This window comes from Entelurus aequoreus, linkage group LG28 (genome assembly GCF_033978785.1).
Source record: "Entelurus aequoreus isolate RoL-2023_Sb linkage group LG28, RoL_Eaeq_v1.1, whole genome shotgun sequence".
NCBI lineage: Eukaryota > Metazoa > Chordata > Actinopteri > Syngnathiformes > Syngnathidae > Entelurus > Entelurus aequoreus.
This window is the reverse complement of record NC_084758.1, coordinates 12188770-12206195: the sequence shown is the minus strand read 5'-3', so window position 1 is coordinate 12206195 and position 17426 is coordinate 12188770. Positions and strand designations below refer to the sequence as shown.

Here is a 17426-nt window from a genome sequence, read left to right as displayed (position 1 = left end):
GCCATCACATTGCAGTCTACACGTATCTCTTATGTTTGACTGCCATCACATTGCCGTCTACATGTTTTTCTAATGTGTGACTGCCATCATATTGCAGTCTACACGTATCTCTTATGTGTGACTGCCATCATATTGCAGTCTACACGTATCTCTTATGTGTGACTGCCATCATATTGCAGTCTACACGTATATCTTATGGGTGACTGCTATCATATTGCAGTCTACACGTATCTCTTATGTGTGACTGCCATCATATTGCAGTCTACACGTATATCTTATGTGTGACTGCCATCATATTGCAGTCTACACGCATCTCTTATGTGTGACTGCCATCATATTGCAGTCTACACGCATCTCTTATGTGTGACTGCCATCACATTGCAGTCTACACGTATCTCTTATGTTTGACTGCAATCACATTGCCATCTACATGTTTTTCTAATGTGTGACTGCCATCATATTGCAGTCTACACGTATCTCTTATGTGTGACTGCCATCATATTGCAGTTTACACGTATATCTTATGTGTGACTGCCTTCATATTGCAGTCTACACGCATCTCTTATGTGTGACTGCCATCATATTGAAGTCTACATGTATCTCTTATGTGTGACTGCCATCATATTGCAGTCTACACGTATCTCTTATGTGTGACTGCCATCATATTGCAGTCTACACGTATCTCTTGTGTGTGACTGCCATCATATTGCAGCCTACACGTATCTCTTATGTGTGACTGCCATCATATTGCAGTCTACACGCATCTCTTATGTGTGACTGCCATCATATTGCAGTCTACACGTACATCTTATGTGTGACTGCCATCATATTGCAGTCTACACGTATCTCTTATGTGTGACTGCCATCATATTGCCATCACATTGCAGTCTACACGTTTTTCTTATGTGTGACTGCCATCATATTGCAGTCTACACGTATCTTTTATGTGTGACTGCCATCTACTGGAAAAAAAAGGATTTTAAGTGCGCCCTATAGTCTGGAAAATACGGTATATATAATTTTTTTAATCGATTTCTGAAAATTATGAACAAGAATCTAACGTGTGTGTACTTATGGACTAAGTACATCATATCAAAAGAGGATTCTTAGTTTTTATTCTAATTAGGGTCCAATAAGCCCAAATAGCCAAGAGAAATAAAAAAAAGGCATGTAAACAAACAGCTTGGGCCTTAAGAGGTTCAAACGGAAGTATGAGTGCCGTTGTCCATCACAATTCTATTAGTATGGATCCTTCATTCATCAGACCGAGCAACGTTTGCAAGTTTTACAATATCACTTAAACTATTCGCACTTACTAAACCGGTCCCGTGTGCGATGTCTGTAGGAGTGTTTTCACGCAGTATCGTCATGTAATGAAGTTAGCGTCGTTAGCATTAGCTAATACGCTAACACGTTTGCGAGTGTCCGTGTTAGTATTATTAACTTACAGTGGCGTTAGTTTCCGCAGCTAGCGGGTCCATGACCAGGACTTATGTTTTGTCTGACCAGCCGTTTTACTGCCGCGTTACAGACACCGTTTGGAAACAATTAAAGGTATGTAAATAAAAATGTCCGTGCAAACAACTAACCTCACAACGTATATATCTGCGACTTATAGTCCGGTGCGAGTAATATATGGCAAACTATTTATTTCTTGTAAAATGTAGTGGGTGTGGCTTATATAAATGTCGCTTTATCTACCTCTGCATGCACAATAAAACGTCATGTGTGTTCCGCTCACTATTACGTGGGTTGTGTTGCTGCAACATGGGTTGTGTTGCTGCAGTGTACTGAACCGCAGCGCTTGGTGCACACCAGTATGGACGTGACAAGACAGGACGGTGATAAATTGTGCTTACCCTCGCTCTAACATATTTCTTCATGTGGACGGTGGACAAGGAAAACATTTTTAAAAAATTACCAAAAAAATAATAAAAAAGTGTATTGTTGGAGCAAATCAGCGTTGCAGCTGTTGTACATAAGATGAGTGGGTCATGTGATGTAAAGAGGGCGGGGTGCAAAGGGGGCGGGGTTTACCATGGCCTGCTGCAAGGGCACCACATGCTGGTTGTGGATCTGTCTCACTGTGCCCACGTGACCCTTCAGAGCACTTTGCAGACGGCCCCTAGGCTGGAGCACACACACTTATCAGCATGCATCGTCCTATTTTAGTCTGTAAATAGTTAGGTTCAAATCTCCTTTGAGATTTGAATTTGTGTCTTTATTAGGGAAACCTTTTTTTTTTTTTTTTTTACACTGAATTTATGCAACTGATTTTTTTGCGTTTGAATTTTGTCAAGTTTATTATTTTGAATCAAATTATGCTGACAATCTCAATGAAAACTTGTAAGCAAAGTGTGTCTGTTTAAAAATCCAGTGTAAAAAAATTCAGTGTAAAAAAAATTAAATGTGAAAAAATTCAGTGTAAAAAAAAACACCTTTCGGAATAAAGACACAAATTAACCTCCATAGTTAGCGGGTTTTTTTCAAACATGCTTCCTCCCTAATACTTTGGAGGTTAATTTGTTAATTTTATTACAAAAGCTTTTTTGACACTGAATTTGAATTTTGTGAGGTTAATTATTTTAAATCAAATTATGCTGACAATCTCAATGAAAACGTGTTAGTAAAATGTGTCTGTTTAAAAATTCAGTGTAAAAAAATTCAGTGTAAAAAAAATTTAATGTGAAAAAATTCAGTGTAAAAAAAAACACCTTTCGGAATAAAGACACAAATGACATGCTTCCTCCCTAAAACTTTGGAGGTTAATTTGTTAATTTTATTACAAAAGCTTTTTTGACACTGAATTTGAATTTTGTGAGGTTAATTATTTTAAATCAAATTATGCTGACAATCTCAATGAAAACGTGTTAGTAAAATGTGTCTGTTTAAAAATTCAGTGTAAAAAAAATTAAATGTGAAAAAATTCAGTGTAAAAAAAAACACCTTTCGGAATAAAGACACAAATGACATGCTTCCTCCCTAAAACTTTGGAGGTTAATTTGTTAATTTTATTACAAAAGCTTTTTTGACACTGAATTTGAATTTTGTGAGGTTAATTATTTTAAATCAAATTATGCTGACAATCTCAATGAAAACGTGTTAGTAAAATGTGTCTGTTTAAAAATTCAGTGTAAAAAAATTCAGTGTAAAAAAAATTAAATGTGAAAAAATTCAGTGTAAAAAAAAACACCTTTCGGAATAAAGACACAAATGAACCTCCATAGTTAGCGGGTTTTTTTCAAACATGCTTCCTCCCTAAAACTTTGGAGGTTAATTTGTTAATTTTATTACAAAAGCTTTTTTGACACTGAATTTGAATTTTGTGAGGTTAATTATTTTAAATCAAATTATGCTGACAATCTCAATGAAAACGTGTTAGTAAAATGTGTCTGTTTAAAAATTCAGTGTAAAAAAAATTAAATGTGAAAAAATTCAGTGTAAAAAAAAACACCTTTCGGAATAAAGACACAAATGAACCTCCATAGTTAGCGCTTGTTTTTCAAACATGCTTCCTCCCTAAAACTTTGGAGGTTAATTTGTTAATTTTATTACAAAAGCTTTTTTGACACTGAATTTGAATTTTGTGAGGTTAATTATTTTAAATCAAATTATGCTGACAATCTCAATGAAAACGTGTTAGTAAAATGTGTCTGTTTAAAAATTCAGTGTAAAAAAATTAGATGTGAAAAAATTCAGTGTAAAAAAAATTAAATGTGAAAAAATTCAGTGTAAAAAACACCCAACCTTTCGGAATAAAGACACAAATTAATCTACATAGTTAGCGCTTGCTTTTCAAACATGCTTCCTCCCTAAAACTTTGGAGGTTAATTTGTTAATTTTATTACAAAAGCTTTTTTGACACTGAATTTGAATTTTGTGAAGTTAATTATTTTAAATCAAATTATGCTGACAATCTCAATGAAAACGTGTTAGTAAAATGTGTCTGTTTAAAAATTCAGTGTAAAAAAATGTAATGTGAAAAAATTCAGTGTAAAAAAAATGTAATGTGAAAAAATTCTGTGAAAAAAAACGCAACCTTTCGGAATAAAGACACAAATGAACCTCCATAGTTAGCGCTTGTTTTTCAAACATGCTTCCTCCCTAAAACTATGGAGGTTAATTTTTTAATTTTATTACAAAAGCTTTTTTGACACTGAATTTGAATTTTGTGAAGTTAATTATTTTAAATCAAATTATGCTGACAATCTCAATGAAAATGTCTTAGCAAAATGTGTGTCTTTAAAAATTAATTGTAAAAAATTCAATATTAAAAAACTTTATGTGAAAAAAATTCAGTGTAAAAAAAAAAGCTTTTGGAATAAAGACACAAATTAACCCCCGTATTTAGCGCTTGTTTTTCAAACATGCTTCCTCCCTAAAACCACGGAGGTAAATTTTTTTATTTTATTACAAAACCTTTTTTTACACTGAATTAGAATTTTATGAAGTTCATTATTTTAAATCAAATTATGTTGACAATCTCAATGAAAACTCGTTAGCAAAATGTGTGTGTATAAAAATTCAGTGTAAAAAAATTTTATGTGAAAAAATTCAGTGTAAAAAAAATTAATGTGAAAAAATTCAGTGTAAAAAAAAACAACCTTTCGGAATAAAGACACAAATGAACCTCCATAGTTAGCGCTTGTTTTTCAAACATGCTTCCTCCCTAAAACTATGGAGGTTAATTTGTTAATTTTATTACAAAAGCTTTTTTGACACTGAATTTGAATTTTGTGAGGTTAATTATTTGAAATCAAATTACGCTGACAATCTCAATGAAAACGTGTTAGTAAAAGGTGTCTGTTTAAAAATTCAGTGTAAAAAAATTAGATGTGAAAAAATTCAGTGTAAAAAAAATTAAATGTGAAAAAATTCAGTGTAAAAAAAACCCAACCTTTCGGAATAAAGACACAAATTAATCTACATAGTTAGCGCTTGCTTTTCAAACATGCTTCCTCCCTAAAACTTTGGAGGTTAATTTGTTAATTTTATTACAAAAGCTTTTTTGACACTGAATTTGAATTTTGTGAAGTTAATTATTTTAAATCAAATTATGCTGACAATCTCAATGAAAACGTGTTAGTAAAATGTGTCTGTTTAAAAATTCAGTGTAAAAAAATGTAATGTGAAAAAATTCAGTATAAAAAAAATTTAATGTGAAAAAATTCAGTGAAAAAAAACAACAACCTTTCGGAATAAAGACACAAATGAACCTCCATAGTTAGCGCTTGTTTTTCAAACATGCTTCCTCCCTAAAACTATGGAGGTTAATTTGTTAATTTTATTACAAAAGCTTTTTTGACACTGAATTTGAATTTTGTGAAGTTAATTATTTTAAATCAAATTATGCTGACAATCTCAATGAAAACTTCTTAGCAAAATGTGTGTCTTTAAAAACGAATTGTAAAAAATTCAATATAAAAAAACTTTATGTGAAAAAAATTCAGTGTAAAAAAAAAGCTTTTGGAATAAAGACACAAATTAACCCCCGTATTTAGCGCTTGTTTTTCAAACATGCTTCCTCCCTAAAACCACGGAGGTTAATTTTTTTATTTTATTACAAAACCTTTTTTTACACTGAATTAGAATTTTATGAAGTTAATTATTTTAAATCAAATTATGTTGACAATCTCAATGAAAACTAGTTAGCAAAATGTGTGTGTATAAAAATTCAGTGTAAAAAAATGTTATGTGAAAAAATTCAGTGTAAAAAAAATGTAATGTGAAAAAATTCAGTGAAAAAAAACAACAACCTTTCGGAATAAAGACACAAATGAACCTCCATAGTTAGCGCTTGTTTTTCAAACATGCTTCCTCCCTAAAACTATGGAGGTTAATTTGTTAATTTTATTACAAAAGCTTTTTTGACACTGAATTTGAATTTTGTGAAGTTAATTATTTTAAATCAAATTATGCTGACAATCTCAATGAAAACTTCTTAGCAAAATGTGTGTCTTTAAAAATTAATTGTAAAAAATTCAATACAAAAAAACTTTATGTGAAAAAAATTCAGTGTAAAAAAAAAAGCTTTTGGAATAAAGACACAAATTAACCCCCGTATTTAGCGCTTGTTTTTCAAACATGCTTCCTCCCTAAAACCACGGAGGTTAATTTTTTTATTTTATTACAAAACCTTTTTTTACACTGAAATAGAATTTTATGAAGTTAATTATTTTAAATCAAATTATGTTGACAATCTCAATGAAAACTCGTTAGCAAAATGTGTGTGTATAAAAATTCAGTGTAAAAAAATGTTATGTGAAAAAATTCAGTGTAAAAAAAATTTATGTGAAAAAATTCAGTGTAAAAAAAAAACCAACCTTTCGGAATAAAGACACAAATGAACCTCCATAGTTAGCGCTTCTTTTTCAAACATGCTTCCTCCCTAAAACTATGGAGGTTAATTTGTTAATTTTATTTCAAAAGCTTTTTTGACACTGAATTTGAATTTTGTGAGGTTAATTATTTGAAATCAAATTACGCTGACAATCTCAATGAAAACGTGTTAGTAAAATGTGTCTGTTTAAAAATTCAGTGTAAAAAAATTAGATGTGAAAAAATTCAGTGTAAAAAAAATTAAATGTGAAAAAATTCAGTGTAAAAAAACCCCAACCTTTCGGAATAAAGACACAAATTAATCTACATAGTTAGCGCTTGTTTTTCAAACATGCTTCCTCCCTAAAACTATGGAGGTTAATTTGTTAATTTTATTACAAAAGCTTTTTTGACACTGAATTTGAATTTTGTGAAGTTAATTATTTTAAATCAAATTATGCTGACAATCTCAATGAAAACTTCTTAGCAAAATGTGTGTCTTTAAAAATTTATTGTAAATAATTCAATATAAAAAAACTTTATGTGAAAAAAATTCAGTGTAAAAAAAAAAAGCTTTTGGAATAAAGACACAAATTAACCCCCGTATTTAGCGCTTGTTTTTCAAACATGCTTCCTCCCTAAAACCACAGAGGTTAATTTTTTTATTTTATTACAAAACCTTTTTTTACACTGAATTAGAATTTTGTGAAGTTAATTATTTTAAATCAAATTATGTTGACAATCTCAATGAAAACTCGTTAGCAAAATGTGTGTGTATAAAAATTCAGTGTAAAAAAATTTTATGTGAAAAAATTCAGTGTAAAAAAAATTAATGTGAAAAAATTCAGTGTAAAAAAAAAACAACCTTTCGGAATAAAGACACAAATGAACCTCCATAGTTAGCGCTTGTTTTTCAAACATGCTTCCTCCCTAAAACTATGGAGGTTAATTTGTTAATTTTATTACAAAAGCTTTTTTGACACTGAATTTGAATTTTGTGAGGTTAATTATTTGAAATCAAATTACGCTGACAATCTCAATGAAAACGTGTTAGTAAAATGTGTCTGTTTAAAAATTCAGTGTAAAAAAATTAGATGTGAAAAAATTCAGTGTAAAAAAAATTAAATGTGAAAAAATTCAGTGTAAAAAAAAACCAACCTTTCGGAATAAAGACACAAATTAATCTACATAGTTAGCGCTTGTTTTTCAAACATGCTTCCTCCCTAAAACTATGGAGGTTAATTTGTTAATTTTATTACAAAAGCTTTTTTGACACTGAATTTGAATTTTGTGAAGTTAATTATTTTAAATCAAATTATGCTGACAATCTCAATGAAAACTTCTTAGCAAAATGTGTGTCTTTAAAAATTAATTGTAAAAAATTCAATATAAAAAAACTTTATGTGAAAAAAATTCAGTGTAAAAAAAAAAAGCTTTTGGAATAAAGACACAAATTAACCCCCGTATTTAGCGCTTGTTTTTCAAACATGCTTCCTCCCTAAAACCACGGAGGTTAATTTTTTTATTTTATTACAAAACCTTTTTTTACACTGAATTAGAATTTTGTGAAGTTAATTATTTTAAATCAAATTATGTTGACAATCTCAATGAAAACTCGTTAGCAAAATGTGTGTGTATAAAAATTCAGTGTAAAAAAAATGAATGTGAAAAAATTCAGTTTAAAAAAAAAAAAAACCTTTCGGAATAAAGACACAAACGAACCTCCATAGTTAGCGCTTGTTTTTCAAACATGCTTCCTCCCTAAAACTATGGAGGTTAATTTGTTAATTTTATTACAAAAGCTTTTTTGACACTGAATTTGAATTTTGTGAAGTTAATTATTTTAAATCAAATTATGCTGACAATCTCAATGAAAACTTCTTAGCAAAATGTGTGTCTTTAAAAATTAATTGTAAAAAATTCAATATTAAAAAACTTTATGTGAAAAAAATTCAGTGTAAAAAAAAAGCTTTTGGAATAAAGACACAAATTAACCCCCGTATTTAGCGCTTGTTTTTCAAACATGCTTCCTCCCTAAAACCACGGAGGTTAATTTTTTTATTTTATTACAAAACCTTTTTTTACACTGAATTAGATTTTTATGAAGTTAATTATTTTAAATCAAATTATGTTGACAATCTCAATGAAAACTCGTTAGCAAAATGTGTGTGTATAAAAATTCAGTGTAAAAAAATTTTATGTGAAAAAATTCAGTGTAAAAAAAATTAATGTGAAAAAATTCAGTGTAAAAAAAACAACCTTTCGGAATAAAGACACAAATGAACCTCCATAGTTAGCGCTTGTTTTTCAAACATGCTTCCTCCCTAAAACTATGGAGGTTAATTTGTTAATTTTATTTCAAAAGCTTTTTGAACACTGAATTTGAATTTTGTGAAGTTAATTATTTTAAATCAAATTATGCTGACAATCTCAATGAAAACCTGTTAGCAAAATGTTTGTGTATAAAAATTCAGTGTAAAAAAATTAAATGTGACAAAATTCAGTGTAAAAAAATGTAATGTGAAAAAATTCAGTGTAAACAAAAAAACAACCTTTCGGAATAAAGACACAAATGAACCTCCATAGTTAGCGCTTGTTTTTCAAACATGCTTCCTCCCTAAAACTATGGAGGTTAATTTTATTACAAAAGCTTTTTTGACACTGAATTTGAATTTTGTGAAGTTAATTATTTTAAATCAAATTATGCTGACAATCTCAATGAAAACTCCTTAGCAAAATGTGTGTCTTTAAAAATGTATTGTAAAAAATTCAATATTAAAAAACTTTATGTGAAAAAAATTCAGTGTAAAAAAAAAGCTTTTGGAATAAAGACACAAATTAACCCCCGTATTTAGCGCTTGTTTTTCAAACATGCTTCCTCCCTAAAACCACGGAGGTTAATTTTTTTATTTTATTACAAAACCTTTTTTTACACTGAATTAGAATTTTATGAAGTTAATTATTTTAAATCAAATTATGTTGACAATCTCAATGAAAACTCGTTAGCAAAATGTGTGTGTATAAAAATTCAGTGTAAAAAAATTTTATGTGAAAAAATTCAGTGTAAAAAAAATTAATGTGAAAAAATTCAGTGTAAAAAAAACAACAACCTTTCGGAATAAAGACACAAATGAACCTCCATAGTTAGCGCTTGTTTTTCAAACATGCTTCCTCCCTAAAACTATGGAGGTTAATTTGTTAATTTTATTTCAAAAGCTTTTTTAACACTGAATTTGAATTTTGTGAAGTTAATTATTTTAAATCAAATTATGCTGACAATCTCAATGAAAACCTGTTAGCAAAATGTTTGTGTATAAAAATTCAGTGTAAAAAAATTAAATGTGACAAAATTCAGTGTAAAAAAATGTAATGTGAAAAAATTCAGTGTAAACAAAAAAACAACCTTTCGGAATAAAGACACAAATGAACCTCCATAGTTAGCGCTTGTTTTTCAAACATGCTTCCTCCCTAAAACTATGGAGGTTAATTTGTTAATTTTATTACAAAAGCTTTTTTTTTTACACTGAATTTATGTAACTGAATTTTTTGCATTTGAATTTTGTGAATTTTACATGTGAATTTATGTAACTTAAGTTTTTGCTTTTGAGTATAAAATTTAGTGTATAAAAATTGGCTGCTTCAAAAAGTTAGACTCACTTCCGGTCAATTAAGACTGAGGCAATCTCAGAACCAACCAATGAGGTGTCAAGTTTAAAGTCACGTGACTTTAACAGCATAAAAAGCAGTTAAGTGACATAAGAAAACTTAATTAACATTTCAAGGCGGCCCACTGCTTCTAACCGATTCTAACTATAGAAATAGGTAGAATCTGCACTTCTGAGTGACGTACAAAGTCTACTTCATGCAGACGAGGCACGGACAGAGTGGGCGGGGCTAATTTACAAAGCAGCGAGTGTCAGACGGAGGCAGAGTTCTACAACAAAGAACAGTGATATTATATTTATGATATATTATATCCCATATGTGCATGTTTTGTACACTGTCTCCATGTTTGTTGTGTCTTTGTTGCTCCTGCTCCATTATAAAACATGTTGATCAAGGAGGTTAGTTTGCATATATTCTCAATATTCAGTGTTTTATTGTTCATAGTTAGTATTGTAAATCCTACTTCATGAGTGTCTTTTCAGTAAAAATATAAAAAGAAAAATGAACTTTTTTTTATGTATATTATATATATTATGTTGCATCATGTCCAGTTAACTGCTTCTTTATGCTGTTTGCAAGACCCGTGTCACATGACTTCAAACGTGACACCTCATTGGCTGCTTCTGAGACAGGATCGATTGCCTCAGCCTTATTTTACCAGAAGGGAGTCTTGCTGCACATTTTTCAACACTGAATTTTTCAGCAATTAATTTATTTATTTATTTTACACAGAATTTTTTTTCAGGGAAATTATAATTTGATTAAAAAAAAAAAAAAAAAGATTATTTCACAAAATTCAAACGGAAAAAAATTCAGTTACATACATTCTGTGTCAAAAAAAGCTTTTGTAATAAAATTGACAAATTAACCTCCATAGTTTTTTGAGGATCATTTGTGACTTTGTTACGAAAGCTTTTTTTTTACACTGAATTTTTTTATACTGAATTTTTACACACTGAATTTTTAAACGCACATTTTGCTAACACGTTTTCATTTAAATTGCCAGCATAATTTGATTTAAAATATTTAACTTCACAAAATTCAAACGCAAACAATTCATTTACATAAATTCAGTGTCAAAAAAAAGCTTTCGTAATGAAGTTAACAAATTAACCTCCATATTTGAGGAAGGAAGCATGTTTGAAAAACAAGCGCTAAATATGGAGGTTAATTTGTGTCTTTGTTACGAAAGTTTTTTTTTTTTTTACACACTGAATTTTTTTACATTTTATTTTTTTTACACTGAATTTTTTAAAATTTTATTTTTTTACACTGAATTTTTAAACACACACATTTTGCTAACACATTTTCATTGAAATTGTCAGCATAATTTGATTAAAAATATTTTACTTCACAAAATTCATTTACATAAATTCAGTGTCAAAAAAAAGCTTTCGTAATGAAGTTAACAAATTAACCTCCATAGTTGAGGAAGGAAGCATGTTTGAAAAACAAGCGCTAAATATGGAGGTTAATTTGTGTCTTTGTTACGAAAGTTGTTTTTTTTTACACACTGAATTTTTTTACACTTGAATTTTTTTACATTTAATTTTTTTTACACTGAATTTTTTAAAATTTTATTTTTTTACACTGAATTTTTAAACACACACATTTTGCTAACACATTTTCATTGAAATTGTCAGCATACTTTGATTCAAAATATTTTACTTCACAAAATTCAAACGCAAAAAATTCAGTTACATAAATTCAGTGTCAAAAAAAAGCTTTCGTGATAAAATTAACAAATTAACCTCCATAGTTTTAGGGAGGAAGCATGTTTGAAAAACAAGCGCTAAATATGGAGGTTAATTTGTGTCTTTGTTACGAAAGCTTTTTTTTTTTTACACACTGAATTTTTTTACACTTGAATTTTTTTACACTTGAATTTTTTTACACTGAATTTTTAAACACACACATTTTGCTAACACATTTTCATTGAAATTGTCAGCATAATTTGATTAAAAATATTTTACTTCACAAAATTCAAACGCAAAAAATTCATTTACATAAATTCAGTGTCAAAAAAAAGTTTTCGTAATAAAATTAACAAATTAACCCCCATAGTTTTAGGGAGGAAGCATGTTTGAAAAACAAGCGCCAACTATGGAGGTTAATTTGTGACTTTGTTACGAAAGTTTATTTTTTATTTTTTACACTGAATTTATTTACACTGAATTTTTGTACATTGACTTTTTTTACACTGAATTTTTAAACACACACATTGTGCAATGAAATTGTCAGCATAAATTGATATAAAAAGATTCAGTTTACAAAAATTCAAACGGAAAAAATTCAGTTAAATAAATTCAGTGCCAAAAAAAGCCTTCGTAATAAAATTAACAAATTAACCTCCATAGTTTTAGGGAGGAAGCATGTTTGAAAAACAAGCGCTAACTATGGAGGTTCATTTGTGACTTTGTTACGAAACCTTTATTTTTTTTTTACACTCAATTTTTATACACTGAATTTTTTTTACACGGAATTTTTTTTTTTACATATAATTTTTTCACACTGAATTTTTTTTACACTGACTTTTTATACACTTAATTTTTGAACACACATTTTCCTAACAATTTTTCAATGAAATTGTCAGCTTAGTTTAATGAAAAAAAATCAGTTCACAAAAATTCACACGCAAAAAATGCAGTTACATAAATTCAGTTTTAGGGAGGAAGCATGTTTGATAAACAAGCACTAACTATGGAGGTTCATTTGTGACTTTGTTACGAAAGCTTTTTTTTTTTTACACTGAATTTATTCACATTAGATTTTTTTTCACAGAATTTTTAAACACACATTCTGCTAACAAGTTTCCACTGAAAATAATTCAGTTCACAAAAATTCAAACGCCAAAAAATTCAGTGACATAAATTAAGTGTCAAAATAGTTTTAGGGAGGAAGCATGTTTGAAAAACAAGAAGTTCATTTGTGTCTTTATTACGAAAGCTTTCATTTTTACAATGAATTTTTATACACTTAATTTTTTTACACTGAATTTTTTTACACTAAATTTTTGTACATTGAATTTTTAAACAGGCATTTTGCTAACGATGTCAATGAAAATGTCAGCATAATTTGATTAAAAAAAAAATTAAGTTCACAAAAATTCTAACGCCAAAAAATTCAGTTACACAAATTAAGTGTCAAAATAGTTTTAGGGAAGAAGCATGTTTGATAAACAAGCGCTAACTACGGAGGTTCATTTGTGTCTTTATTACGAAAGCTTTCATTTTTACGATGAATTTTTATACACTTAATTTTTTCACACAGAATTTTTTTACACTGAATTTTTTTTACGCTGAATTTTTTTACACTGAATTTTTAAACGCGCATTTTGCTAACAATGTTTCAATGAAAGTGTCAGCATAATTTGATGTAAAAAAAATTCAGTTCACAAAAATTCAAACGCCAAAAAATTCAGTGACATAAATTAAGTGTCAAAATAGTTTTAGGGAGGAAGCATGTTTGAAAAACAAGCGCTAACTACGGAGGTTCATTTGTGTCTCTTTTACGAAAGCTTTCATTTTTACAATTGATTTTTATCACTTAATTTTTTTACACTGAATTTTTTTTTTACACTGAATTTTTTTTTACACTGAATTTTTTTTTACACAAAAATTTTGTACGTGGAATTTTTTTTACACTGAATTTTTAAACAGGCATTTTACTGACAATGTTTCAATGAAAGTGTCTGCATAATTTGATTTAAAATAATTCAGTTCACAGAAATTAAAACGCCAAAAAATTCAGTTACATAAATTAAGTGTCAAAATAGTTTTAGGGAGGAAACACGTTTGAAAAACAAGCGCTAACTATGGAGGTTCATTTGTGTCTTTATTGCGAAAGCTTTAATTTTTACAATTAATTTTTATACACTTAATTTTTTTACACTAAATTTTTGTACATTGAATTTTTTTACACTTAATTTTTTTACACCAGATATTTTTACACACAATTTATGTACATTTAATTTTTTTTAACCTGAATTTTTAAACACGCATTTTGCTAACAATGTTTCAATGAATGTGTCAGCATAATCTGATGTAAAAAAAAATTCAGTTCACAAAAATTCAAACGCCAAAAAATTCAGTGACATAAATTACGTGTCAAAATAGTTTTAGGGAGGAAGCATGTTTGAAAAACAAGCGCTAACTATGGAGGTTCATTTGTGTCTTTATTACAAAAGCTTTAATTTTTACAATGAATTTTTATACACTTAATTTTTTTACATTGAATTTTTTTACACTAAATTTTTGTACATTTAATTTTTTTACACTGAATTTTTAAACAGGCATTTTGCTAACTATGTCAATGAAAATGTCAGCATAATTTGATTTAAAAAAAAAATTAAGTTCACAAAAATTCTCACCCAAAAAAATTCAGTTACACAAATTAAGTGTCAAAATAGTTTTAGGGAGGAAGCATGTTTGAAAAACAAGCGCTAACTACGGAGGTTCATTTGTGTCTTTATTACGAAAGCTTTCATTTTTACAATTAATTTTTATACACAAAATTTTTGTACATTGAATTTCTTTTACACTGAATTTTTAAACAGGTATTTTTCTAAAAATGTTTTAATGAAACCGTCAGCATAATTTGATTTAAAATAATTCAGTTCACAAAAATTCAAACGCCAAAAAAATTCAGTTACATAAATTAAGTGTCAAAATAGTTTTAGGGAGGAAGCATGTTTGAAAAACAAGCGCTAACTATGGAGGTTCATTTGTGTCTTTATTCCAAAAGCTTTCATTTTTACAATGAATTTTTATACACTGAATTTTTTTACACAAAATTTTTTTTTACACAAAATTTTTGTACTAAGAATTTTTTTTTACACTGAATTTTTGTACATTGAATTTCTTTTACACTGAATTTTTAAACAGGAATTTTGCTAACAATGTTTCAATGAAAGTGTCAGCATAATTTGATGTAAAAAAAAATCAGTTCACAAAAATTCTAACGCCAAAAAATTCAGTTACACAAATTAAGTGTCAAAATAGTTTTAGGGAGGAAGCATGTTTGAAAAACAAGCGCTAACTACGGAGGTTCATTTGTGTCTTTATTACGAAAGCTTTAATTTTTACGATTAATTTTTATACACTTAATTTTTTGACTGGATTTTTTTTTACACAAAATTTTTGTACATTGAATTTCTTTTACACTGAATTTTTAAACAGAAATTTTGCTAACAATGTTTCAATGAAAGTGTCAGCATAATTTGATGTAAAAAAAAAATCAGTTCACAAAAATTCTAACGCCAAAAAATTCAGTTACACAAATTAAGTGTCAAAATAGTTTTAGGGAGGAAGCATGTTTGAAAAACAAGCGCTAACTACGGAGGTTCATTTGTGTCTTTATTACGAAAGCTTTAATTTTTACTATTCATTTTTATACACTTAATTTTTTGACACTGGATTTTTTTTGACACAAAATTTTTGTACATTACATTTTTTTGACACTGAATTTTTAAACAGGCATTTTGCTAACAATGTTTCAATGAAACTGTCAGCATAATTTGATTTAAAATAATTCAGTTCACAAAAATTAAAACGCCAAAAAAATTCAGTTACATAAATTAAGTGTCAAAATAGTTTTAGGGAAGAAGCATGTTTGAAAAACAAGCGCTAACTATGGAGGTTCATTTGTGTCTTTATTACGAAAGCTTTCATTTTTACAATGAATTTTTATACACTGAATTTTTTTACACAAAATTTTTGTACTTAGAATTTTTTTTTACACTGAATTTTTGTACATTGAATTTCTTTTACACTGAATTTTTAAACAGGAATTTTGCTAACAATGTTTCAATGAAAGTGTCAGCATAATTTGATGTAAAAAAAAAATCAGTTCACAAAAATTCTAACGCCAAAAAATTCAGATACACAAATTAAGTGTCAAAATAGTTTTAGGGAGGAAGCATGTTTGAAAAACAAGCGCTAACTACGGAGGTTCATTTGTGTCTTTATTACGAAAGCTTTAATTTTTACGATTAATTTTTATACACTTAATTTTTTGACACTGGATTTTTTTTTACACAAAATTTTTGTACATTAAATTTTTTTGACACTGAATTTTTAAACAGGCATTTTGCTAACAATGTTTCAATGAAACTGTCAGCATAATTTGATTTAAAATAATTCAGTTCACAAAAATTCAAACGCCAAAAAAATTCAGTTACATAAATTAAGTGTCAAAATAGTTTTAGGGAAGAAGCATGTTTGAAAAATAAGCGCTAACTATGGAGGTTCATTTGTGTCTTTATTCCGAAAGCTTTCATTTTTACAATGAATTTTTATACACTGAATTTTTTTACACAAAATTTTTGTACTTAGAATTTTTTTTTACACTGAATTTTTGTACATTGAATTTCTTTTACACTGAATTTTTAAACAGGAATTTTGCTAACAATGTTTCAATGAAAGTGTCAGCATAATTTGATGTAAAAAAAAAATCAGTTCACAAAAATTCTAACGCCAAAAAATTCAGTTACACAAATTAAGTGTCAAAATAGTTTTAGGGAGGAAGCATGTTTGAAAAACAAGCGCTAACTACGGAGGTTCATTTGTGTCTTTATTCCGAAAGCTTTCATTTTTACAATGAATTTTTATACACTGAATTTTTTTACACAAAATTTTTTTTTACACAAAATTTTTGTACTTAGAATTTTTTTTTACACTGAATTTTTGTACATTGAATTTCTTTTACATTGAATTTTTAAACAGGAATTTTGCTAACAATGTTTCAATGAAAGTGTCAGCATAATTTGATGTAAAAAAAAAATCAGTTCACAAAAATTCTAACGCCAAAAAATTCAGTTACACAAATTAAGTGTCAAAATAGTTTTAGGGAGGAAGCATGTTTGAAAAACAAGTGCTAACTACGGAGGTTCATTTGTGTCTTTATTACGAAAGCTTTAATTTTTACAATTAATTTTTATACACTTAATTTTTTGACACTGGATTTTTTTTTACACAAAATTTTTGTACATTGAATTTCTTTTACACTGAATTTTTAAACAGGTATTTTTCTAAAAATGTTTTAATGAAACCGTCAGCATAATTTGATTTAAAATAATTCAGTTCACAAAAATTCAAACGCCAAAAAAATTCAGTTACATAAATTAAGTGTCAAAATAGTTTTAGGGAGGAAGCATGTTTGAAAAACAAGCCCTAACTATGGAGGTTCATTTGTGTCTTTATTCCGAAAGCTTTCATTTTTACAATGAATTTTTATACACTGAATTTTTTTACACAAAATTTTTTTACACAACATTTTTGTACTTAGAATTTTTTTTACACTGAATTTTTGTACATTGAATTTCTTTTACACTGAATTTTTAAACAGGAATTTTGCTAACAATGTTTCAATGAAAGTGTCAGCATAATTTGATGTAAAAAAAAAAATCAGTTCACAAAAATTCTAACGCCAAAAAATTCAGTTAC

The 17426-nt window shown here is 28.2% G+C and overlaps 1 protein-coding gene across 9 annotated transcripts in view; it reads right to left on the bottom strand.

The window, feature by feature from the left end:
* The window catches only part of prom1a (prominin 1a), a 366218-nt gene that overhangs the window by 107692 nt on the left and 241100 nt on the right, over positions 1-17426 (bottom strand). For all 9 annotated transcript variants that reach the window (XR_009824913.1, XR_009824912.1, XM_062039974.1 and 6 more), the window contains one exon: positions 2038-2130. Coding sequence is in view for 7 of the 9 variants with exons in the window: in XM_062039974.1 (XP_061895958.1) it covers positions 2038-2130 (93 nt within the window). In the remaining 2 variants the exon portion in view is untranslated. The remainder of the gene's footprint in view (positions 1-2037; positions 2131-17426) is intronic.